The sequence below is a fragment of the Orbicella faveolata genome, unplaced genomic scaffold (assembly GCF_042242905.1).
Source record: "Orbicella faveolata isolate gen_17 unplaced genomic scaffold, um_ofav_v1 contig_12, whole genome shotgun sequence".
NCBI lineage: Eukaryota > Metazoa > Cnidaria > Anthozoa > Scleractinia > Merulinidae > Orbicella > Orbicella faveolata.
In genome coordinates, this window is record NW_028301539.1 from 33,844,164 (window position 1) to 33,868,683 (window position 24,520).

The following is a 24,520-nucleotide window of genomic DNA, read 5'->3' on the forward strand; positions in this document are numbered from 1 at the left end:
TCCTCATATGATTTATCTTTTGCGTCCCTACTTAACTTTGCCTTTTCTTCTGCTCTCTTTTTCCTTTTAAATTCCAGCACTTCAAGATGCTGAAGATAATCCACCACAAACTTTGATTTGACAATAAACTTATCTGCAAATAGAGCAACGCTCTCTGGGTGAGAGCACAGGGCAATGGTGGAAAAGTTGAATGTCATATTGAAAGATGTAAAGGAACACGATTCCACACTCTTTCAGTCCAATGGGCTTGCTTTAAAACAGGGCGAAGAATTTGCCCACAGTTTTAATGTAAAACAGATCAAATGTATAGAAGCTAAGTTGACGAAGGTCACGCAGGACATGGAAGCACTAGAAAATAAGAAGAGCAATTACAACGGCATATTCAAGGGCATACTCAAACAACACATCAACAAAAGGAGAAGGAAAAAAGAAAACCGCAGAAAGTCAAATGAAAGAAAGAGGAAGCGGACTGAAAACAACGTCCAACAAGTTTATGGAATCTGTGTTGGAAACCCGCTAGGAAATGATCTTCCACAATGCCTTGTGTACCCTCCTAGAACGGCCGTCCCGGAAGAGTGTATTAAAGTTGATGATGTTGCTACGTCGTTATTTAGAAGAGATGGGCCATACATCGCACAGCTCTTGGAAGGGAATTATTTCACCAATGCTGCAAGAAGCAGAATCACCACCAACCTTGAGCGGGAAGTCAGAGATTATGTTTACACCTTCATGCACCCTTAAGAGTACACTCTGACGGAAAGCATTGCTGCTTCTTGCAGCATTGGTGAAAGAGACTCCCATAGCAGCACAAACGGCGACGAAGAACTCGACGACAGCGAAGATGAAGATGAGTGCCAGTGAAAGTTGCATTCAAAAATAACAGTGTTAAATACTTCTTTTCAGTAGCTACAAATGCTTTTGGTGCCAAACGTTTTTTTAAAGCAGAAGGAAAGTTTGTAATAAATTTGTATCCTGCCTTCTATGTTTATTCTATAGCAATTTTTTTGATATTCAAACATTATGCCATTTTAAAGTTTTACTAAAATATTTCACGTGACCCCCCCTTTTTCCCTTATTTTTTTGGGATGCCCCCCCCTCGAAAGCCATTTTTTTTCGCATGCCCCCCCCCCAAATCCCACCAGCCCCCCCTACCTTATAAAACATGAACGGTCCCTAACGGCATGATTAACTCAGATCAAATGCCATGCTTGGCAGGTCTTCATTAGGAGCAGGCGTCCGAGAAAGGAATCCAGCAGTTGGGGCAGTCTTTCAAGGGTAATTGCGCTCCATTGATTTGGGAATGGCCGCGAGTACGGTTGAATTGTAGGGAGTTGATCAAAGCAAAAATTGGACTGTTACCTCTTAAAAGGCCTGAGAACTGAAACAAAGGAGTCCTGATGGGGTCCTAATTTATCGGTTACTAATTTTGCCAAAGATGATGCAATGTGATGGTTTCATTTTTCAACATTTTGGCGTACTTATAGCTATTGTGATGTTCAAGTCCCTAGTCAACCAACACTTTTGTTTTTGTTTGCATGCCAGAGTTTGGCTATGATAGTTTATTCGGAGCAGCAACTTACAGTAAAGCAATAAGATTTCGCTTCACCGTGCAATATTAATAAATTCAATGGAGTAGAAAATGGTGGAGGCTGAACGAGGGTCCTTTAAACAGCTTGTTCCGACAAAAATTTAGATCTTTTCTCTAACAGAGTAGGCACAGGTCTGTACCTAAAGAATGCTTTCAGTAAGGTCCTGTACGGGTGAAGATAATTCATTAAGTGAAGAACTATATGAAAGAAAAGATAGCTGAGAGAAGTAACCAGGACTAACCTAACAATGTGCTTTATTTCCCTTCGTGGCTATAGTTTTGTTACATTGTTATATGCTTTAAAAATGAAAACCATTTCTAAATGAAAGTGGGCCTTAGATAAGAATTGTTTTAATTAGCCCGAGAAAGAGAAAAGGAGAAGTTATTAGAGTGAAGGACTCTGTTAGTAGTAGTCAAATGATGCTATCGTGGAAATTTGCTAATCCAGGTAGTGGGCAGAGCGGGACTCGGACCCGGGACCACCGTCCGACGCGCTGACCACTCGGTCACGCTGCCTTCTAAGCGAAATATTTGTTAATTATTTTTTTTTGCAATAAGGACTTTGAGAGTTTGAAATTCGTAAGTTACCTTATAATACTGGGGCATTTCACAGTTTTCTAGAGCGGTTTTCGTCATTTCATAGTGTTCTAGGGCAAAAATCTTTATCATCGTCATATATCTGCATGACAATTTGTAGAAATTCTAAGAAGAAATCAAATTTTGATCACTTGTTAAACCAAAGGGTTAAAACAGATTTCGGCACAGCGGACACGTTGCATTGTTACTGGTGCTAAACCACTTGTACAGACAGGCGGAATGGAACTTCTTTTTACAAGTCTTGCAGCTCAATTTAGGCAAAGAGTAGTTACTGCCATGAATGACAGAGAAACATATCATACAGTCTTCTACGCCCTCAAAACGCTTATCTACGTTTCGTTTCCACAGAATAAGGCCATCCATTATGCTTCCATTCTAAACGAAAAAAGACAAGTATAGCGTTACACTTGAGAAATAGAAAAACTTTCCTCGTTATAGTTACATATTGAAACACGAGTGGAAGTTTGGGAGAGCTAGAAACGCTGTCAGAAGACTAGGAAGAGAGTTTCCGCGGCAGCTTATTCCAATCTTAACTCCCAAACCCTCACGAGTGTTTCTATCTAAAAATTAGATTATGAGCTCGAGATTTATATGAGGTGCAGTATTTGATGTGGGCACAGGCCGAAGATTGACTATTTCGAATGGGAATAATCGAATTGTTTTCATAGAATTCTCACTAAAATTCCCTTGACATAAAGATTTGCAATTATTTCCCTACGTTGTATCAAACTTCACGCCTTACGGTCTTTCGAGATTCAAATGATTGACAAAGAATCATGCAAGAGACGCGTGTATGTTAATCAATCAGTGATTCGAGCTACTCCGAAAACAAAATTGTCTCTTGCTCTCTCATTAGGAGTGGAATCTGCAACCTCACATAAACTGGTGGGAGAAGATCACGTTTTTTATGCAGTGACGATCAGGGGTGATAGCTATCAAGGGAAAGAAAATAAACATTCGTTAATAGCAAACAACAACAACAACAACAACAACAACAACAACAACAACAACAACAAAAGCGGACCGCTAAGGGAAATTGGTCGTTTACAAGCTCAATCACCAGAGCGGTAAAGAATAGAGGAGTAATACCGTGCATTTTTTGTTAAAGGAGCTACGTCACGGTTTGCGTATCTCTAAAAGATTAGCCTAAATTTTTCAAGTTCGCGTTTCATAATCGGTGTTAATCTTCTCCATCCTTTTTCCTTCATGGTTTATTGTTATCTCTTTGGTGTTTTTCCATCTTTGTTAACTATTATTTTCAGGTTTCCATCAATTTAAAGGCAATTTTGTACGTGGCTGGGATAACTCAAAATACCGCGACAGAGTCCTTTAAGAAAGATATCAACCACCAACACCACCACCTCCGTAACGACGAAAGCGGCAACAACAACGCTGCTTTGCGTCGCTTTTCCAATCTGTTTTTGCTGTTAGATATCGCGTTGAAATGCGTTTCACGTCCCATGTTTCTTTAACCGCGTCTGCGTTAGTAACTGAAAAGATTTTGAATGGCTTTTAAACCTGATGTGTGAGGAATGTGGTCATCTGTAACATCCAGCTCCTCCACTGTGCTGCCGTCACCCCGATCTTCTTGCCACTTTCCACTAACACCACCCCCAGAGGATGGTTGGGAGCCAGCTTCACCACCAGCTCCATGGAGATCTCATCAACCGTGTATACCGCGGCCACTTCTCGGGCACTGGGCCGAGTCTTGACTTGCATGTTGTCAAACCGGATTAACGAGCTTTGAACAAGTTGCATTTCTCGCTGGCACAGCTGAGGCGTAATACTGGAAATCGTGAATCTGAGGTACAGAAGCAAATGTAAGACTCCATAGGATGAATTCTGAGAGGAACAGATTGCTGCGGTTGCCCCTTTTGTTTGGCAAACAAAATAAATATTATCTGATTACAGAGGAAAGTATTTGCTTTTGTCTTACATGACTACGATAAGCGATCGGTTTCAAATCTCGCGCCGCTTTCCTATCCAGTCAGAAGTAAAACCAAAATGGATGTCTGCGTCCCGTGTGGTAGGCCACAGTGATTACTTTGGTTTTGGTTTTGCGTCACGGAACTGAAAACCACTCGTCAGACACAGGCAGTGACGTCGTAATCGTTGTGCAGAGAAAATACAATTATTCCCATTATAGCTGACATTATTATCTATGCTTTCCATACACTTGAACACTTTGCCAATTTGTTTCAACGAAAATAAAATTAGCTAAAATTTCCAACAATTTTGGCAGTGATAACTTGTTCCATCGGTGAAGGAAGGAAAGGAACACTAAATAGCCTACCATGGTTGCCATAGACATCACTTTTCAAAATTCCCTGACTTTTCCTGGAGAAAAATCAAATTTCCCCGACCAAATAACTATAAAATGTCAGATCTAGTTGCGACCTCTAGCCTCAACTTACAGCCGTCCTTTTCAGTCGTTCATTGAGACTGATAAGTTTTCAACAATTTGTCCTTCATTCAGGAAAAATATCGTTAAGATCACAGTGACCCCGCATGTTTCCTCCAGCCTTCAAAGGTCTTACGTCAACCTTGTTAAATTATTTCGAACTTCCTTGTGACCATGTACTGATTTGTGGCAACCCTGCTTACTGTGTATTTTAACAAGAACAAAACAAACGTTCTTACTTGTCCACAATACTAGATTGACGCTTATCCAAACCATTCCACCACTGTCTGACAATGGCCGGCATCCACTGCGACAGAGAATAGTACACACCGCATGCCAACTGCTGGATTGTACGCTGACCAACAAAACGACCGATCTCTGGTTCAAAGTCATCTGCTGCCATTGCCGCCGCCGCCGCTGTTGCTTTGAGCGGAATCAGTCGAAACAATACGCCAAGAAGATTGTCTACCATCTTGTTTTGTCGGATGAACTTGGCGTATTCAACTCGTCTTTCTTGAGGCAAGCTTCTAAAGAACTGAAGCAATAGTTTCCAGGCTAACATCAGAGCAAGGCTGGCGTTCTGCGCCTCCGTGTCGCTTGTCATGTCCAGGTGTTCTCCAAACGGGACATGCGCTTCACTCACCATCTCCACCATGTGTGCGCACGCATCATTTATCAGCACTATCAGTGGAGTCGGTGGGGATCTGAGCAAATAACAGTGAACAATGGATGTCTCAATTTTGTTTTGATTGGTGTCTCGGTCCGGAAGCGCGACAACTCCAGGGAGATAATTCTAGAAATAGAAGATTCTGAAAAACGTTGACTCACAGACTTAGCATGAACGATGGACAGTCCAAGTTATCGGCTCCAATAGTAAACTACTTCATCTCGAGAAAGCAAAATCGCTAGATTTAGTTGCCGCAAAAAATTGTGACCGTAAAGTCACCAATTTTCTAACAATTTCCAGGAACGATCAAGCTTAAGAGCCAAATAATTACAAAATACCTTTGATGAAAGTTCTGTCACAACAAATGTAACAGCACATACCTGACTTGTTCGTCAACTCCTTCCTCGGCCTCGGGCTCCTTGTCATCTAGCAAAGTGATATCCGCCATTACTCTACAAAAAGACATATTGTAAGGAAAATCACTAGTTTGTATAGTAAACGCAGAGATCTTATGGGCAGCACGTTTGCCCTGGCTGAAACTCGCGCTGTGTAACTGGAATAGACAGTTATCGCTCAGTGTCTCACACTCAGGAGCTCGAATACCTACAGTTTGAAGGAGCCACGTCACGGTTCGCACATCTTGAAAAGTTTAGCCTAACTTTTTCAAGTTCTTCGTTTGTAATCCGTGTCAATCTATTCCATCTTTAACTATCCTTGTTCTTTGACGGTTTATTGTTATCTCTTTGGTGTTTTTCTATCTCAGTAAACTTTTGTTTTCAGGTCTCCTTCAATTTGAAGGTTATTTTGTACGTGGCCAAAATAACTCAAAATACCGTGACTGAGCTCCTCCAAGGCAGTGTAAAAAATGCCAGGAGGTTAGTAATGAAGGAATAGTATCCTAACCAGGAAGGGGGAGGGGGGGGTAGTAATAATTTTGGCCGCTCCATGGATGGGCCATTCCCGGCTCCTACGATGGGTATGAACCTTTATTACTTCTCCCTCTAGTTGACACAATAGAATTGGAAAAAAGTGAAAAAACAAACAAAACGGAATACAACAAAAAGAAAAAAACCTTTCCCTCGATTGCTACGCAAGACGACAGGCGACTTATGGGTTATTGACCAAGTGTGAGGTCAAGATGGCTGGATATTGGCCAAGTTCTTTTTTTGCGTGTTTATGGACCCAGACGGAGTCGAGGTCCATGAACTCGCAAAAAAAAAAAAGAAAAAGAACGAGGCCAATATCAAGCCATCTTGACCGAACAAGCTTGGTCAATAAAGGATTTATTATGTGGCTTTCGGAGTAATTTTTCTTGCGGGACACGGCGAGTGGTCCCGAGCGGGCAAGATGGAGCTATCTTGTCCGCTCGGGTATCCAAACACAGCGCAGGATTTGATTCATCCAGCCCGCTCACGGAGCTAACCATATAATAAAGATAGTTATTCACTTACTTGGAAAGTAGATGATAGCCAGCAAATTGAAGATCATGGAGATTGCACTTTAGAAGAGGCAAACACTTCTCCAGGAGGTCATCGATCCACTGGGGCATATTTGACGATTCTTCAGCGGTAGCAGGTGGTGGCCCCTCGAAATTATGTTCCTTTAAAATGGCCGTTGGAGTGTAGATCACAGCTTTACCAAGTGACTCGCCGATACGGGTCGACCAAAATGAGACTTCAAAACGCGAGCTTTGACATTGAGCTGGAAATCACGAGAGGCACATAGGTAAACAGTCCTCAAATATAACTTCGTTCTGATCCTGTCGCGACATGTCCTTATCCCCCCCCCCCCCGCGCCCCCGCGCCCCCACCCCCTCTTCCCCGCCAAAAAATGACAGCAGCAACAACAATAACGACAACAGCAAAGCCATCATCCCTCCCCTCTTCCTCCTCTGGAAAGGACCAAGCCTTCCTACTCGCCTCTCACCTGCATGAAACATGAACAACCGCAACACGGTATTAAACAGAGAGCCACTAAAGAACTCCTGCCATTCAGCCAATAGATTTGGCGGAAACACTGCATTATCAGCGGTCGCTGAAGATACGCTCTCTACTTCATGCGATGCCTCACTGAAGTTTCCACCGTCGCTGATTTTGGAAAGCTTTGACGCATTCTCTTGAAAGAACCGCGCTACGATGCAAAAAAGTGAACAAACTTGGCAACAGAGAGCAACACTTTTTAACGACGTTGTTAGGATTGGGCAATTTTCCTCGCAGGTCTGTCGAAAGACAAGAAGTGCACAGTTAAGAAAAACAAAACAAGAACGCATTTCTGCAGTTCTACTGTGCACAGATTAGTCAGTTCAACATTACTACACAGATATTTTTGGCTCCTAGGATTTCCGAATACGAAGAGTGTGACTGTAAAATTTATAGTTAGGTGTAGAATTGTTGAACAGCTTTCACTTGTCTGAAAACACACTGAGTTCGGTTTCATCCGATCCAAAAGTCAAAGGGCTGTTAATTGATGGCAGATTTGACTGCAAGGCGTTTTACTGATGCCAAATTTGATTGCAGGGGTGTAGAGTAAGGTTAGTACTAGCAGCAAACCCTTTGGCTCACATGACCTAAAATGTTGAAATGACCAACCGTATAGAGTAGAGCGGACCAATCTGTGAACAGTACAGTAGCTCCAATTCGATCGGGAATCCTAAGGCTACAAGTTTGTACGTTGCAAGACTGTCATGAGCCAGCCTCGTCAGACAAAGTTATTATTATTATTATTATTATTATTATTATTATTATTATTATTATTATTATTATTATTATTATTTCATTACCTGGAGCCAACCAGCCAAACTACACAGCATAAAATCCCAGTGCTTGCTGTTCATCTTGTCAGAACAGTGAAGAACAGCCATCTCAAGAATCTTGATGAGGGATAAGTTCAGACTCAACACGCTCATGGAGGCGTCATACAAAGGGCTGTTGATGAGCAAAAGGTTGTCGTGTGTCTTGTTCCACTCCACCAGCTCGTCCAGAATCTCTGTTAGCGTTAGCTGGTACTCAAGCAGTGCTTCCTCAACTCCTTCGGTTCGTTTGAACCACTGGTGCAGAGAGCCATCAATAACAGCCAGCACGCGGGCAAATCCTGGATACAAGGTCAGGCCAGTTATTCAACGTATTATGAACAGTCACATTCAAACGAATCACAGTTAGAGAAGGTAGCCTTTGGAGGCGGTGTGGAGGGGATGGGGAGACATAAACGAGGGGTAAAAAACAGGGCTGCGGGGGGCGGGGGGTTATAGGTGTGAGGAAGAATTTCTCTAGGTTCTTAAGCTAATGAGGGTTAAGATGGAGAAGCTGTAACAAACACTTATTTTTAAGTCTTCTTCGGGGGGAACAAAATCAGGTAGGAAATCCCGAAAGGGAAAAAAAACACATGAGAGATAACAAGAAACCAAAAATATACGAGGATGGTAAAGGATGAGGGAAGATCCAGGAGGATTACGAGCATATACTGAATTAAGGATAAATTTTCAAGATACGACTGCACTGACGGAGTGCCTTCAAAAGTGAGCTAAAAATTTTTAGATGATTCTGTTGTTCTGTGCTTACGAGAAGAAGAAACAGTGGGGAGCTAAGAAAGGGTACACAAGGTCAGGACAAATCTGGAAATGTTCTGATCTTCAAGACGAATTACATTTTACTGACTACAACAAGACAGTCATCATTTCAGTCAGTCTGTATTTCCTAGCTGATGATTTCTGTATTCTCATCACCTTCCTACTTGAAAATGTATCGATTTCTTAAAGAAGAACTTAATGAATATATCACTTACCGCCTATATATCACTTACCGCCTTCGTCGCTCTCTTCGCGTAATAGTCGCGTATACTGCTCAGTAATGACTTTCAGTTCATATATACCATTCACGTGAGATATCAACATATTAAAAGTCTGACATTCCTTTTCTTCTAGATTCGCTAAAGATTGAACCTCAGCTAACAGAACAGTGGGTTCATATGGCACGCCCAGTCGGTGCAGGTCTTCTAAGACGCCTCCAAGCACAACGCACCACAGGAAGCCTTCAGTCCTTGACCGAGTGAGTGAATCCGCGAGGAGCGCTTGACTCCACTGTTTATCTTTGACGTGCTCTAAGAGATGATGACTAGTCTGCTGGAGTTTTACCAGAAGATTGGAGACAGTCTGGTTACTAATGTCGCTGTATGCGGCACCTTTCTGTTCAAAATCACCGTAAGAAAAGAAACATATTAATGATATGCCTATAGCTTTTAGCCTACTGAGCCCAAATTTGTTTGTTTATTTATTGATTGGTTGATTGATTAATTGATCGATTAATTGATTGATTGACTGACTGACTGACTGACTGACTGACTGACTGACTGATTGATTGATTGACTGACTGACTGACTGACTGATTGATTGATCTATTGACTGATTTTAGCAAAACGAGAAGCCGACATCTCTAAGTCTGAAGCTCAGATTTCAACTCCATCGACTAGACATTGGAGCGCTGGACCATAATATTTTACTTTACATTCTGATTTAGCTTGTGAGTAGGCTCCTAATTGGGTATAGGACGGAAAACATCGACGAGCGAGCGCGAACAAAAGCCGGCGAGTGTGGCCTCGGGGAGCACTCGTGAGCTTTTTCTCCCCAGAATAGTCTAGGTTGCGTCCATCCGCCGTAGACCAGAGCCACAGTCGGGAGCCTGTACGCCATGTACACAGGTACTTTCCATGTAGTTTGTGGGGATTAGCGACGAGACAAAAATCGAGATGTTCAGAGATTTCAATGTTGCAGTTGCAAGTATTGAAAAAGCTAAAAACTTAATATCTCATTTAAGCTAACAACGAACCAAATTACTGGAATCTGGAATCAGGTTAGTTTAGGACTTCTACTGGCGTTACCTCTGTGGTGTCGCTGCATCCGAAAACACAGATGCACCAATGTCGAACCCAAATTATCTCCAACAACAATCGGACAAAGCAATCTCTTGTTACAACTTCACTCTTCAAGCCCGGCGTCGATGCATTCGAATCTGAGAGGATCCCTTTGAGCAGACTCGACGAGAACACCATCATTTTTTGATGGTTCGTAAGGGTGGACCGTATATTGTCACATTCGCCAAGGTGATCTTGAAACTCCGATGTGATTGGTAGTTTTCTCTCTATAAGTGGATCCAACAGCCACTGACTCTGTAATAGAAAAAATACGCAACGTTAAAGAGATATCTCGTTCTGTACTATTCCAACCGAAGTGCGAACACAAAAAGCTCCCAAGAAGTCTGCGAAGCCAAATGTCTACGGCACTTCTACCAGAAACTCAAAGATTAGTTGTATTAACAACCTAATACCCACGCAGCGGATTTTCTGTAGCTCGACTACGTCTCTCCAAAATGAGAAACATGGCCTCACCAAACTCACATGATATGCCGCCGAAGCGTACCAACCAAAAAAAGTGCGATTAGGTATTAAAACTCACCTTAGAATATTCGTTCCTGAGAAAGTTCAACTGGTGTTCACTTGGTGTCAAGGCCATGAACACTCGCTGTGACAAGGACTCGCCATCTGGTTCCTCAGCAGGTGACAGGTGAGTCGCATCCTTTAGGAGTTGAACAGCTATGGTGGCGAGGTTATCCACTCTACGAAGAACAAAACAATGCAGTTCAGAGTTAAGACAAACGATTTTAGACAGCAAACCCCAACCAATGCCCCAAGAATACTGAAAGAATAACGATGGAAAAACATGCATTAATGTTGCGTTTGTTTTTTCTGAAGGCTGAGAGTTTTCCTCTGAGAAGTTGTCAAAGGCACATTTATATTACTACTTATACTATTAACTGAGGCAAAAGTATTCGAGTTTTATTTTCGCGAATGTCCACGTTAGTCTTGACTGGTTTAGTAACAACACCGGTCTTCACAAGTGGTGAAAGAAAGATTTGCCAAAACTTGCCCTTTACACCGATTGTTCCGTCCGAGTTCCTGAGGGCGTGATCTAGAATTCTAGATTATGCAATACACTACAGACAGTAAGGTATTAAGGTACCTTTGAAGTGTTTCGACTTTCTCCAACCTTTCTTGAATGAGCACAGCTGTTTTAAGTAGAAGTGTCTGGCAAGGGGTAGAGTCCATTTCAGAGGAAAATTGTTTGAACACTCTTAATCCAGTTTGCCACGTTTCCATTAAGGACTGTGTCACAGTAGCTGGAAACATAAAGACAAAACAGGCAATTAATGAAATCCTTCATATCATGGGCGATTTTTCAGAGCCCAGCGGTTTGCCCTTGACTAACATTTTGCCAGTACCTACATGTATTCATACATGTAGGCAGGGATAGAACAGAGACACAGTGAGAGTGGAGAAAGGTCTCTTCCAAGAACAAAGAGCGTCTCCAGCTCCACATGCAGCTCCAAATACTTGATTAGAAGTTTAGATAGGCCATTGTGCCTCTACAAGATATATATACAAGCTTCTTTAATAAGCTCAAATGCTATTAATGAGAGTTCTTATCGCCACTCACGGTACCTAGAGGTCTGAAGCATGAAGCGACGTGGAGTACCGCTAACCCCTCTCCCCTAGGATGCTAGTCTATCGCAGGTTACACCCGTCACCCCTTCCCCAACATGTTGTCGGGTTCCCTCAAAAATTTGCTGGTGCCCATTTACACTCCCGGAAGGAGGGATACCTTGTGAAAGTCACGTGTCTTGCCCTGAATGTGACCACAATGGCCTGGCCAGAGCTGGAACCCAGACCATCCAAGTTCAATGCGCCAACCTCTAGGCAGGCTTTTAGCCAGGACTCGAAAAGTGGGCGTCCAAAATGCGCTATAGGGCCTGCTCAAATAAACAATTTATAAAGCAATATATGAAAAATAAAACAATTTTCTTTATAAAGTGGCCCGTCCACAGGACACCTGGACGGCCATCTGGCTAAAAGCCTGCCTCTGGGTCACCTCATGCTTATCTCATATGCATATCCATAAACCTGTTGGTAAGGATTCTGTGTCTTACATGAATAGGAGACCACGTCTGTCAACTGCAGTTGAAAGACAGCTAGAAGAAGTTCTTTGATTGAAGGTATGATATCACCAGGCTGAAAATAAAAACAGAGCGATAGTTAAAGGAATTAAAGGAACAAAACCTTTGTTACTCAGTCTTTATACTCTGATAGAAAATATGTGCAAATTATGAAGTAGTAAGAAATAAAGAGGCTTACATTCTTTTCACAGTGAGCAAGAAACATCTGTAAAATACTCAGCAACAGCAGCAATTCTTGTGCATGTTCTTGTTCGGTTTGTCTCAGAATCCTGAGGAAATGTTGACAGATCTGGTCAACAAGTTCATTTTTCAGCATGGCAACTGCAAGAATCAACGCAAAAGGTGAGATTTTGCTTGAAAAAAAAAAGAAAGAAAACGAACAAACATGCATACACAGTGACAGAGAGACGACCTAGATAGACAGACAGACAGACTGAAGACAGACGGAGAGACGGATACACGAAGAGACAGACTGACTGACAGACAGACAGACAGGCAGGCAGGCAGGCAGGCAGGAAAAGAACACATTCACAGGTTCTCCCTTGCCTGATTTTTCATTCTTGAGCAACACGTACGGAACAAGAGAGAACTCTTCAAATCGGAACCTTGGATATAATCTAATAAAAAGATGGTATAATTTTTTTTTTCCAGACGTTAATTGGTCATGCTAGAAGTTGAGTGAATTGAACATATTATTCACACTGGGCAATGCTATCTGATTGCAAAAAGTGGTCTTCATGTATAAAGAGAGCTGTAAAAACAACACTGACCGTGTCGTTCGGTAACAATGCACAACTTGATAATTTTCCAAACAGTCTTTCGATCCTCTTCACAAAGAGCTGCATCTTGTCCAACATGAAGGACCAAATATCTCGACAGCTCAAGGAGTCTTTCACTTCCTTCTTCGCTCTGAAGCCATTTGACCACCCCAGGGACCTCGGAATGGAGTCCCTGGAAAAAGAAACATTCATGAAATGACAAATCAATAATACATATATATATGATGTGGCTTTAAATTCCTAAAAATAACTCACAGTGCTAAATTACAATCAATATTTGTTTACATGGAAAAGCGAATGAATGAGCCGCCGAAAACGTCATTCACAGTCTGGGATTTTTTCCAGACTTAGTGATATTTTACGTGACCAAATTCGAGACAAGACGGACTTTTTTGTGGCCATTCCAGCCACATTCTGACCAAAGCATGATAATAATCCACCGTAGGAAAAAAGATGGCGGCTGTACATTTTACCACAATGCCTTGCGAACCTAACAGCCTAAAAGGCACAAGGAAAGCCAAATTTTTACAATATTTGTCCCTGTATTAAAGACATAACGTAGCCTAGGTTTGAAGATTTTATAACGTTTCTGCACGTTTTTATAAACGTTGTTAAGAATTTCATGCGCTAAGAACTATGGGTAAATGTACCAGTCGCCATCTTTTTTCTTACGGAGGATTGCACTTCCTTCTTCAGCTGTAGAATGTAGAAAGTCTGCATGGGTTGTCAATTCACAAGCAGAAAATGCGTTTAGTCCGTTCTCTTGCATACTTCTGATTCTCACTTAACAACTGAACGAGTAAATAAAAATAAATATTGATTGCTGTTAGTCTACTTGGTGAGTGCTGATAAGCAAGGGGTTTAGACCTATTACAAACTCTTGCTTTGTCGATTCGGATCTGAGCTACAATAAACCGCCGGCGTTAGTACTAATAACAGTTACTGTCATTAAATCACGAAATCTCTCGAAAAAGTACCTCACTAATTTTTATAAAGTCTGCTATAAAGAATATTTTGAGAATTGAACCATGTACACGCAGGTGCATTAATGTTGAGTCCTCCCACTGAAGACTTGGACTTAGCCGAGACATGAACGGCACAACCATTGTAACTCTGGGTGTGGGTCACCAGGACCTGCCACGTACCGTGATGTAAATAAAAGTGTTCTTTGCATTAAAATTTGTGTTGCCAGTTTGTTTGCAGAAATTTATAAGATATAGCCAGGCTTACCTCTTCAAGAACTTTGTATAGGAAGCTGACAGCTGTATTTTGCTGGGCAGAGAAGAAAACAATAAATAAAGGTGTCATTTAGTGAACTCTAAAAATGTCCAGGGATTACTGCTTTATATAAGCTACTTTGTATATACTGTATGTCCGTAGGTAAGTGTGACATCAAAGGTATTGTTTTTGAGCTGATTCGTTCTGATAACAGTATATATTTTGGCTATTTGTCGTTTGAAGAGTACTATGTTTTGTATTCTGGCCTGGAATTGAGTAAAACTGTGTTATTTAGAGGAAACTAATATTTCTCCATTCAAATTGGCAAATTTGTAGCCTTTCTCAAATGCTTATTCAAATGCAGAGAACCGTTCGTAAGTAGTTTTAGGTCATGCATTGGAGCACGCATAGTGACTAATTCTAGAGGTCGGAAATACCTAGGAGGTATCGATTTTTAGGTCATGTCTGAAATTGGGTATCGAAAGTCACACATTTTGTCTGAAATTGGGTAAGAGTTTCAAAAAATGTACCAAACGTGCGTGCTTCCTCTCTCGCCCCCCTCCCACCCCCCCCCCCAAAAAAAAAAATTCAGGGAGACCACTTTTCAGGGTTTCAGATATGTTTAAAGGGAAAGTGTGTCAACGAGTAATTTCAATTTCGATGATCAAACAATAGGGCCTCACAAAATCACCAGAGGTTTTCATTAATTTTTCAGGTCAGATGGCAAATGTAGTCAGGAAAACTCTGACACCTCGGCATACATGGAAAAATGCTCTAATACTTGCATGATGTGACTTACAGTGCAAGCTGATTCATCGTGCAGAAACAAGCCTTGATATTAACCAACAACTAAATTAATCATACCTGCAGGGATTGGGTTACTAGCTCCACCTGTTTCACACATGGTAACGTTCTGACAATGCCGCAGAAAATAGCAATGAGATAATCTACAGATCTTCTGTCTGTGAAAACACCACTAACGTGACTAATATTTCCACCGGAGAGATAGTTTTTGAGGGACGACTTGATCCAAGGGAATAACATATGATTAAGAAATTGTTCACTTAATTCAGAATAATTGTCATTGTCTAGCACTGAACAAATTGAAGATTGTTCACTTGTTGTCTTTTCTAACAACGTTTTCATGAGTTTTGTTGATGTAAAATGAGGGACAAGACCCGAGAGAAGCTTCAAATGCAGCAATGAATTATCTTGAGATATTTCGTCCAGGCACAGAGAACATGTGTTACAAACCAAGTCCAAAAGACAACCATTGTAAAGACTTTCCACGTCAACAGCTGTGAAGGACTCACTCCAAGAGTACCATTTTTCAGTCTCAGATAAATTGCTATCAACTGATTTTGATGATGGTTCCGTGAATGCAACTTTGAGTTGTTTTTTCTTCTTCTTGGATGGGAATTTAAGAGTAACCAAACAATGCGACACAGAGTTGACAACTTCATCACTAACCTGAGGGGAGGGAACATCATTGACATCATCATAATCAAGAACCACAACTGCTACAAGTACATGTACTTTGTACACTGTACATCAAACATGCACTGGTACAATGTACATCTTCACCTCTTTCAAGGAGAGTATTGAGCTAAACTGTCCAAATTTCCAGAAGGATGGATGGGTGGGGGCTTACACCAATAACAGCAAATAAGCTCCACAGTGCACATGTTATTAAAGGGGCTACGTCATGGTTTGTGTATCTTGCAAAGTTCAGCCTTAATTTTTCAAGTTCGTTCTTTGTAATCTGTGTTATTTTCTCCATTCTTAACCATCCTTGTTCCTTAATGGTTTATTATTATGTCTTTGGTGTTTTCCTATCTTAGTAAACTATTGTTTTCAGCTTTCCTTCAATTTAAACTAAAAAGGTAATTTATACACATGGGACAAAATAGTTCAAAATACCGTGACTGAGCGCCTTACAATATGCCTTACAGGTACGTGTTTTCACTTACAGAAAGAGTTCTTCCGTGAGAATCTGTGACAAGACTTATATTTACAATAGTAAGAATACTGAATGATTTTGTTTACTTTTTATGTTAAAAGCAATCAACTCTGCTATTAACACCCTCTGGCTATAAAATTATTCACACATTATTACTCCCACTTTTAATCTAGAAATAATTGTCACTGGCAGAGCTTTACCACTTTTCCAACAACTGTTTTAAGATTTTCCAAGCACACAGAGCTGAATCCCTCCCAGAACCATTCTAATATGTGGCGGTATGGTTGCAGGGTTTTCTGTTCCTCCTCTACTCCCTCTAACTTGGAATCGATTTTTGATTTGCTTGACAGATAAGACAGTAGGTCAGCCAAAAGAGGATAAAGATTGGACTGTGACAGTTTGCTTTGTTTTTCCAAAGATGACTTCAACACTGACAGCAGCTGAAAAAAATAATGTTCACTTACTCCAATATTAATAGTGCATCAAGTACGTAATAAAATTGAAAAGAGGTTCAGTCAGGGATAAGAAGGACCACACTGGTTCTTTGGGTACCAATACTGTTGCTGCAACCAGGCCCTGGTTGTTTGAAGGCTAGATAACCCTATCCACTGGATAAATTGCTATCCAGTGGATAAGTGTTAGCAAAACAAACCACGCTATCCACTAAATGGAGATTTATCCGGTGGATAGCGTTCTACACTTTTCAAACAACCCGGGCCAGGTCTGTAATATGATGTCACCTACAGTATTGCTACTGTACCATCCCAACTAGATGTTACACTGTACTTGGTATAAAGAGGCATTGAGACTAAATGAATAAAGTGTCTTGACCACTATTGCTTAATGTAGGTAGTGTGCTATTATATTACAGGGTAAATGCTTCAGAAGAGTATTACCCGACTATCCAGTACTAGTTTCTGCTTAATGGATATAATGATGGTGGAATCAACCTTTTGTCAGAACCCCTTACCTGTTCTTTGATCAAGTATTCTTGTACTGTCAGATCTGGCCCATCACCATCAAACCAACACAGGAGGCAAAACCTCAGACACTCCATAAATGCTGCAATTATTGCTGAACATTCACTCAGGCTGTTCTGCACACGCTCCTTCATCAAACCCTCTTGTAGACCAGTAAAGAATTCTTTGTAGAAACCCACATCACTGCCAATGACCTGCAAGTGTAAATTAGACATGATAGAAAACTGGTTTAATGTTATCGGAGACTCAGGTTTTCATTAAATGCTGCCTATCTCACTTGGAGAGAATAGCTGTGAAAGTCAAAGAGAAAAAAAAAATCAATTACAAACCTCTGAAGGTACTTTGCTTAGGAAAGGCAGCAGGTTAGGAAAAATGACTGTAGCGCAGCCACTGCCACCATTTTTTAAGATGGACCACAACTTTGGCAAAACAGCTTTGCGGACATTAACTTGCTTCCAGCAGTCCTAATTGGAATAAAATGTTAAAAATTAATAACAACAACAACAATGACGTGCAGAGACTGTGCAACAGACAAAGTATACAGAGAAGCAGGTTCATCACTTTTTTTTTCAAGGTATTACGCTTTTGCACCCAGGTGCACCAACCTATATGCTAATACCCTTCTTCTTAAAATCTTATTAAACACCTGCGTCTGATACCTACTAACTAGAAAACTAATTTAAATCTCCTAAGTTCCTGACCACACTTATGCGTTTTCAAACGTACATTGTATCTGTTTTCATCTCAATGAAAACGAAGCAAAATTTTTGCGACCTGTCACACTAGGGTTTTGGTTTTGTTTCACCTGTCTACACTAATCTGTTTTCATATGAAAATGCATACTTTTGATGCATTTTTGCGTATTTTTCACACTACAAAAACTGAAACGCTGATGGAAATGACAGTATATGACCCTTTTTTCAGCACTGTTTTCATCAGTTGAGAGTTTTAGGTCATTTTAGTGTGGATGATAGATGAAAATGCATCAAAAAGTATCATTTTTATATGAAAATGGATTAGTGTAGTCAAGACCTAAATAAACAAGTGAGCTATGACCTTAATTAAAACTAGAGGAAAGCTAATTCCTTACTGTGATATTCTTCAAGACAGATAAAACAGCATTCCAAAGCTGCTGACACACTGCAGGATCAGAATCATCCATTGACGATAACACAGCTGGAGAAACCTGAGAGCTAAGGGATAACATCATAGAGGGAAGTGACCCGCATGCAATGCTAACTGTAGAAAACGCTGCAGCTCGCACCTACAGAAGTAAATACAAAAAAGTTATCAAAATAGTTTCGTAGTACATTCATTTGATATTTACTGAAAATGTCAATTTTGTTCTCATTAGACTCAGAACACTGTTCGCTTCTCAGAATATCAGATTATGTCCTCAAGCATATAATTTTGCACCAACCAAAGGCTACTGTTTGTGCTTAAATCACACTTTCATGGGATAACCTTTCTCAGAACAGAACTAAAATATAAAGGTGTGGATCAAGCAATATCCTGTATTTGATGATTTTATCTTTCTTTTCAAACATCTGAACTACCCAATACATTACTTGATGATGAAATGATAATATTTACTACAAGGATGAATTAGTTCTACACCTACATTAGGAGATTTGTGTCTTGCATATTTCCAAAACTTGTTCTGTCGTAGTACATTGAGATAAAGCTCTTCCATTTCTGCATCTTCCTTGTCTGATGATGTCACATGTATCAGGTGACCAAGAGCCAAGATGGAGGATGAAAGCACTCGGTTATACTTGGCCTCTCTCTCCTCTTCAGAAACAAATCTAGTTGCAAGGGTTTTTTTTCATCAATCATTATAAAGGCTTATTGTATTGTACAAAAAAAAAAATAATGAAATGAGGGTCAATAAAAGATAATTATGAGGTTAAATTCATATATAAAAGTCAGGTGATTTCTCTGGACAATAACCAAAAAGAGGAAAACCGTGTAAAATCTGTATTCAGCAAAACAAGGCTCTTTGTTGACCACAATGATATTTTCTTTGTGTCTTTGCAATAAAATTTATTGTAAAGGCTTTTCTTAAATATTCCATGATGCGATGATGACTTCTGGGCAATTATAGCAAGCAACAACAGATTCTGAAGTGTGCAGAGCAGTAAATTTGACATCAACCTCATGACAAAAGTTAGTAAAAGTTACTTTGGGTGACCAGCTACTGAATGTGTTTTTAATTATTATTGTACAATTAATAGCTTTAGTAAGTTTAAAGTACATAATAAACCTAATTGTTGTTGTTGTGTAATATTTCTGGCCTGTAATTTCTGAAACAGCACATTCCTGATGCTTCCTGTCATTTCCCTTTGCTTTGCTTCAAAGTGTTACGTTACATTACATAATTGTTACATTTTGTTATGTTTCAATTCACTTTGCAAATACAGTAAGCCAAGTAATATAAGACCAGCGGCATTCATTTGCCATGTGGCTTAATGAAATTAGACTCAAGCCAACACTGGTTAGACAAGTGGCATTTTGCAGCAGTGACACACTTTGGGGTTATGCATGCATTTTTTAGGGGCTTAAATAATAAATGCATTGAGTCCAAGCTATAAGTATTTGTAGACGTGCACCTTGTATTTAGCTTCGAATATACATGTACTTCAAATGCCCAAAACAACTATTCCACAAAATTCATTCACTTACTTTGGATCAGAGAGAGTCGAAGATGTTTGTGTTAATATATTGTCCTGCAAGAACTGTCAGGATGTAAAAATACAAAATTACAACAATTAGTTGATGAAAGAATTGAATTCAGACAACTAATTAAGGTCACACTACATGTACATATAGTTGCTTAAAGGTCAAAAATTAAAAGCAGCTGGCAATGAATTGCCAGTCCAATATTTTCTTAAAGTATAGGCCTGGGTAAAGTTTCTGATCAGAAGATCTTTTCCAATCATAAAGGTTTGTATACTTAGAACAAAGTCTCTTTTTAACCAACATTGCTCAAGACGTGCACATGACCATTCCGGTCCCAAGAATATTGATCCTCTATATATTCTGTTGTTTCTACTGCACAAGCACACCTCAAACAGCTCCTTTCTGCAAAACTTGATGACCCCAGCTTGTTTTTCTTCTGAGAATGCAGCCTGGAATGATTTCTTTCCTGAGGATGCCACCAGAGCATAGGTATCATACTGTGCACACAACCAAGGACCAATCACATAACGTAAGTGTGGTGCAAGGTTACGACCGACTCTGAGAACCAGCTGTTCCATGCCTTGTTGAGTGGCTTCTCGCACCTTGTGATCAACATCCTGTAAAGAGATTTGTGTTTGAGCTACATGTATCATCACAGCCTAGCACATGTCAATAATGCAATCTTCATGTACCAAAAACAAAGATGACTTCTACAAGTCACTTAACAGTATTGGGAATGAGCTAGAAACTAGCATATGTTGATTTGATCTGTAGTGCTATGTACACTCTAGCATTACTACACTGTATTGTGAAAACAATTTGTTTCAAAAAGAAGATGGGTATACTGTATAAAGCCAAGTAACAACTTGCAGGACTCAGAGAAGGGAGAAACTGATTACTTGCACGGCGTGCTATCCTTAAATAGCGCTTACCAAATATGGAAGGGCATGTGCCGTCGAAGACCACAGAGATGAGTGTGGGCTCATCTAAATTAAGGTTGCTTGCCCACATTAACCTTTATTTTATGCTAAAATAACAATATGAAAGATCAGAGGAGCATACATGGACATAGGGGTTTCATTTTTCAATTAACATTTTTGACAGGAAGGTAATTAATCAGTTTTCACAGGCAGGCATACAATCTGAGCTGAACATCTTTAAAAGAAAAACTTTTCTCTGTACATAATCGTAGATGGTCAAATCAGGCAGGAAAAATTACAGTATCTTCACAGCCAGTCAATTTGCTAGATGCCAAGCCCTTAGTGAAACCCCTATATACATGTATGCTTTCATGAACTAGCACTGTAGCAGGCTAGCTGGCTATATTTCATTTGTTTTAATACTTTTTTGTAAATACTTTCAACTGATGGATTAATCTGGTTAAAAGCATGTCTTCCTGGTAGAGTTAGCAAGCGAGAGCAGTGTTTATTTTCAACTGATTTCATTTAAATATAGAAAGTGGATCAAATACATTGTACATGTGTTACCCTTTTATTTCAGATCAGTTGCTCAAGATACTAAAAAAAAATACATTAATAATTACACATTTTTTTAGTAACCCATGCATTACAAGTAAAATTGTACAAATGATTTACAACCTACAAGAAGCCATATGTGAGGCACTCTGATACAATATTTTACTTATGTAAATAGAATGTTGTATCAGAGCACATGTATCATCTGATCTTACCATAGCCAGTTTGTTGAATAGTCTTGGCCAAAATGGAAGTGCACTTTCCACAGCATCAACAGTTGAATTCTTACATAAGCCAGTGAACTCCTGTACTGCCTGAAAAAAAAAAAAAAAAAAGGAGAAAAAAAAAGAAAATCCATCAATAATGAGACCAAAGTTAAATTGATTTAACATCAGGATCATGAAATCTGCTAAAATAATTATATAATGTAAAAAGCGTTGTGCTTTCATGCACTATGTATTTGTTTTGCTTCTTTTTAATGTATACATGATTATAAACAGCTTGTTTGGAATATTTTTGGTCAAATCTGAGATGTCTTGAGTAGGGGAGAAACTGAGGGTGCATAGAGGCTAGGATTAAAACTAAATCTTAAGATGAAATTTAAATATAGCCTTAGGTCTCAATGGGTCCAAAAGTAACAAAAAGAAACCATTTGAAAGAAATAAAATATTATTTTACAACAGTACTACTGTACATTAATAATTTACTTTCAATTTAGTAACTGAGTCTCTCTTCGTAAGTTTCCTCATCACCATCCTGAATTCGGCATCAACACAAGCATCAACATCCTCACTGACACCAGCAGCCATTGGAACATAACCAAGGTTACTTGCTCCTGGACTTCCCTGCAGTCCTCCAAAACCAACAAAGCCCACAGTACCATCCTTGGAAATCAGTGCTGCAGCACGACCACTACTGGATGGCTGGTAATAATAAGAATATCTGATTAATAAGGAGGAAGACATGGTGTCCTAATAGTCTGCGCACTGGATTCCTGATTGGGTGGTCCAGGTTTGAGGCCTGGGGCCTGTTCCTCGAAAGCCCCGGAAACTTTTTGGGCCCACAAAGCCATTTTTGGTTAATTGGTATTTAAAGACAAAGAGGTGTATACGCCTGAAACTTCCTGTATGAAGAAAACCTCTGTTAACATTAAGAATATGCGCATAAAACACCTCTGTACTCATAGGGTTTGAGATTTTGCTACTGGGCTTTTCGGGTGCAAAAACTTTTTGGGACCTTAGAGAAATGGGCCCCTGGACAGCCTCATTGCATTTTGTTCTTGGGTAAGAAACTTCACTCTTACAGTGCCTCTCTCCACCCAGGTGTATGAATTGGTACTGGGAAATTCTAGAGGATATGATAACCCTACAATGGACTAAAATCCATTCCAGGAAGGAATAGAAATACTCCTAGTTTATTATATGGCTAGCTCCGTGAGTGGGCAAGATGAATCAAATCCTATGCTGTGATTGGCTACCCGAGTGGGCAAGATGGAGCTATCTTGCCCGCTTGGGACTACCCGCCGCATCCTGCAAGAAAAATCTTCGCGAAAGCCATATAATAAATCCTTTATTGACCAAGCTTGTTCGGTCAAGATGGCTGGATATTGGCCTCGTTCTTTTTTTGCGAGTTTATGGACCTCGACTCCATCTCGGTCCATAAACACGCAAAAAAAGAACTTGGCCAATATCCAGCCATCTTGACCGACCATCCTTGGTCAATAACCCATACATCTTGTATCTCGCAGAAACTAGAGATACTGTAAACGCCAACCTGATGGGCCCTGGGCCAAACCTGAGTTAAGCTCAACTTCTATGATTAATATTGCGTATCAATTATACTTTTGGACGGAATTTTGAGTGCTTGAGAATGTCGGTACATCATGGTTGCATATGGCAAAAAGATACAGAAAATTTACGATGAAATCCTCGACGAAACTCCACAGGAAACGGAAATCAGCTGAAATTCATTCAATAAATCGAGATATATATCGGGGGTAAAGTTACAGTGACACAACGTGACAGGGAAACAACTTCTGGTTTCAGTTATAGGGAGTTGTGAGAAATCAAGGGTTTGAGAAATACGAATTCCAATTTATATTTCCTTAGAACTAACGAGAACGTGCCCTCCGCTCGCTCCTTGCCAGGGTGGCACTGTACTTCCTGTACTTTGAATTAAAGTCAAAGCATGTGAAAATATTCGATCTTTGTTTATCATACCTTTACGTTTCCTTTAGTTCTTTGTTTATCTTTTCCTCCCATTATGGCATCTAAACTAATTGAACTCTTTCAAAATAAACAGCCTAAAATGATAAATTTTCACACAAAGCACAACTCGGAAGCCATATTAGATTTAATTTAGGCCCAGTCTCTACTCATGAAAACAATTTTCCCATAATCCCTCTCTTCTAGCAAGGGCTTGCGCACCACACATGTGTTGTTTCGCTCGAATGCCAGAAGGGCATGGAGCTCGTTATATTATCGTTTTGATTCAGGTTAATTGGTGTTTTTCTTCACACTTTCAGTTTCATAGACTCTAGTAGGATCCACTTCTTAACCTACTGAAGAATTGGCCTCTGAAAGGCCACTCTATTATCTTGCGCTTCAACACTAAGTCGCCTTTATACCCTCCACAATAAGCGTGGAATATATTGCGGTTCTCGTCGAGATTTTATAGGTTCGTGTAGACTTCTTAAACAGTCTGGGGATGTTTAGTTGACGGTGTCCTAAGATGAGGATTTTAACAGTTGGCGTACTAAACTGAAATCTGAACGCCTCAAAGTGGAAGTTTTCGGTTAAGAAGAAAAGTTTTGTTATGGCAAAGAAGTGAACTCGAAGATGTCACAAATGGCCTCTGCTAGTCCAGGCGGGATTGGCCCTTCTCTTCCAGGTGATAACTACATTATAATGTCGTATAGATCGTCTAACAGCTGTTTTATGACGAATTTTGAAGTGAGCGAGTTTCTTTTATCTCTCTCCGATTTTCTAGTATCATGGGTGATTTCATCCGAAGATAGAACCAAACATGAAGCTACCTTCCAGAGTTTGAACCCATCAAGTGGCTTCTTGACAGGTTAGCTAAACTATCTACATTCGACAGGAGTTAAATCTAAAATATTTGGTCTTTGCCACGGTGTGATCAGAGATAATGATATCAAAGTTGATGTTTAAGCTCC

At 40.1% G+C, this 24,520-nt stretch overlaps 2 protein-coding genes across 3 annotated transcripts in view; one reads left to right on the top strand and one right to left on the bottom strand.

The window, feature by feature from the left end:
- Positions 1-1,826: 1,826 nt before the first annotated feature.
- On the bottom strand, positions 1,827-23,713 carry LOC110057836 (E3 ubiquitin-protein ligase listerin-like). Of its 2 annotated transcripts, XM_089283403.1 has the most exons (26): positions 23,565-23,709; positions 22,053-22,268; positions 21,561-21,659; positions 20,257-20,487; positions 19,874-19,926; positions 18,813-18,996; positions 18,282-18,455; positions 17,521-17,655; positions 17,182-17,385; positions 16,412-16,651; positions 15,116-15,721; positions 14,264-14,305; positions 13,025-13,205; positions 12,433-12,575; positions 12,228-12,309; positions 11,264-11,420; positions 10,700-10,859; positions 10,126-10,413; positions 9,052-9,433; positions 8,033-8,343; positions 7,180-7,471; positions 6,705-6,954; positions 5,634-5,705; positions 4,826-5,290; positions 3,704-3,986; positions 1,827-2,560 (listed from the first exon to the last, which is right to left on the bottom strand). In XM_089283403.1, exons 1-26 carry the CDS (start codon positions 23,604-23,606, stop codon positions 2,333-2,335), a joined length of 5,520 nt encoding a protein of 1,839 aa, XP_089139529.1. In that variant the 5' UTR covers positions 23,607-23,709; the 3' UTR covers positions 1,827-2,332. The 2 variants fall into 2 exon arrangements, with proteins under 2 accessions (XP_089139529.1, XP_089139530.1); XM_089283404.1 differs by lacking the exons at positions 3,704-3,986; positions 4,826-5,290 and having other exon boundaries at positions 2,417-2,560; positions 23,565-23,713.
- A 59-nt stretch (positions 23,714-23,772) lies between these two features.
- LOC110057908 (intersectin-1-like) overlaps positions 23,773-24,520 on the top strand; it is a 37,750-nt gene continuing 37,002 nt past the window's right edge. Inside the window, exons 1-2 of the mRNA XM_089283406.1 lie at positions 23,773-24,234; positions 24,334-24,417. Of these exons, the coding sequence (XP_089139532.1) occupies positions 24,183-24,234; positions 24,334-24,417 (136 nt within the window). The 5' untranslated portion in view covers positions 23,773-24,182. The remainder of the gene's footprint in view (positions 24,235-24,333; positions 24,418-24,520) is intronic.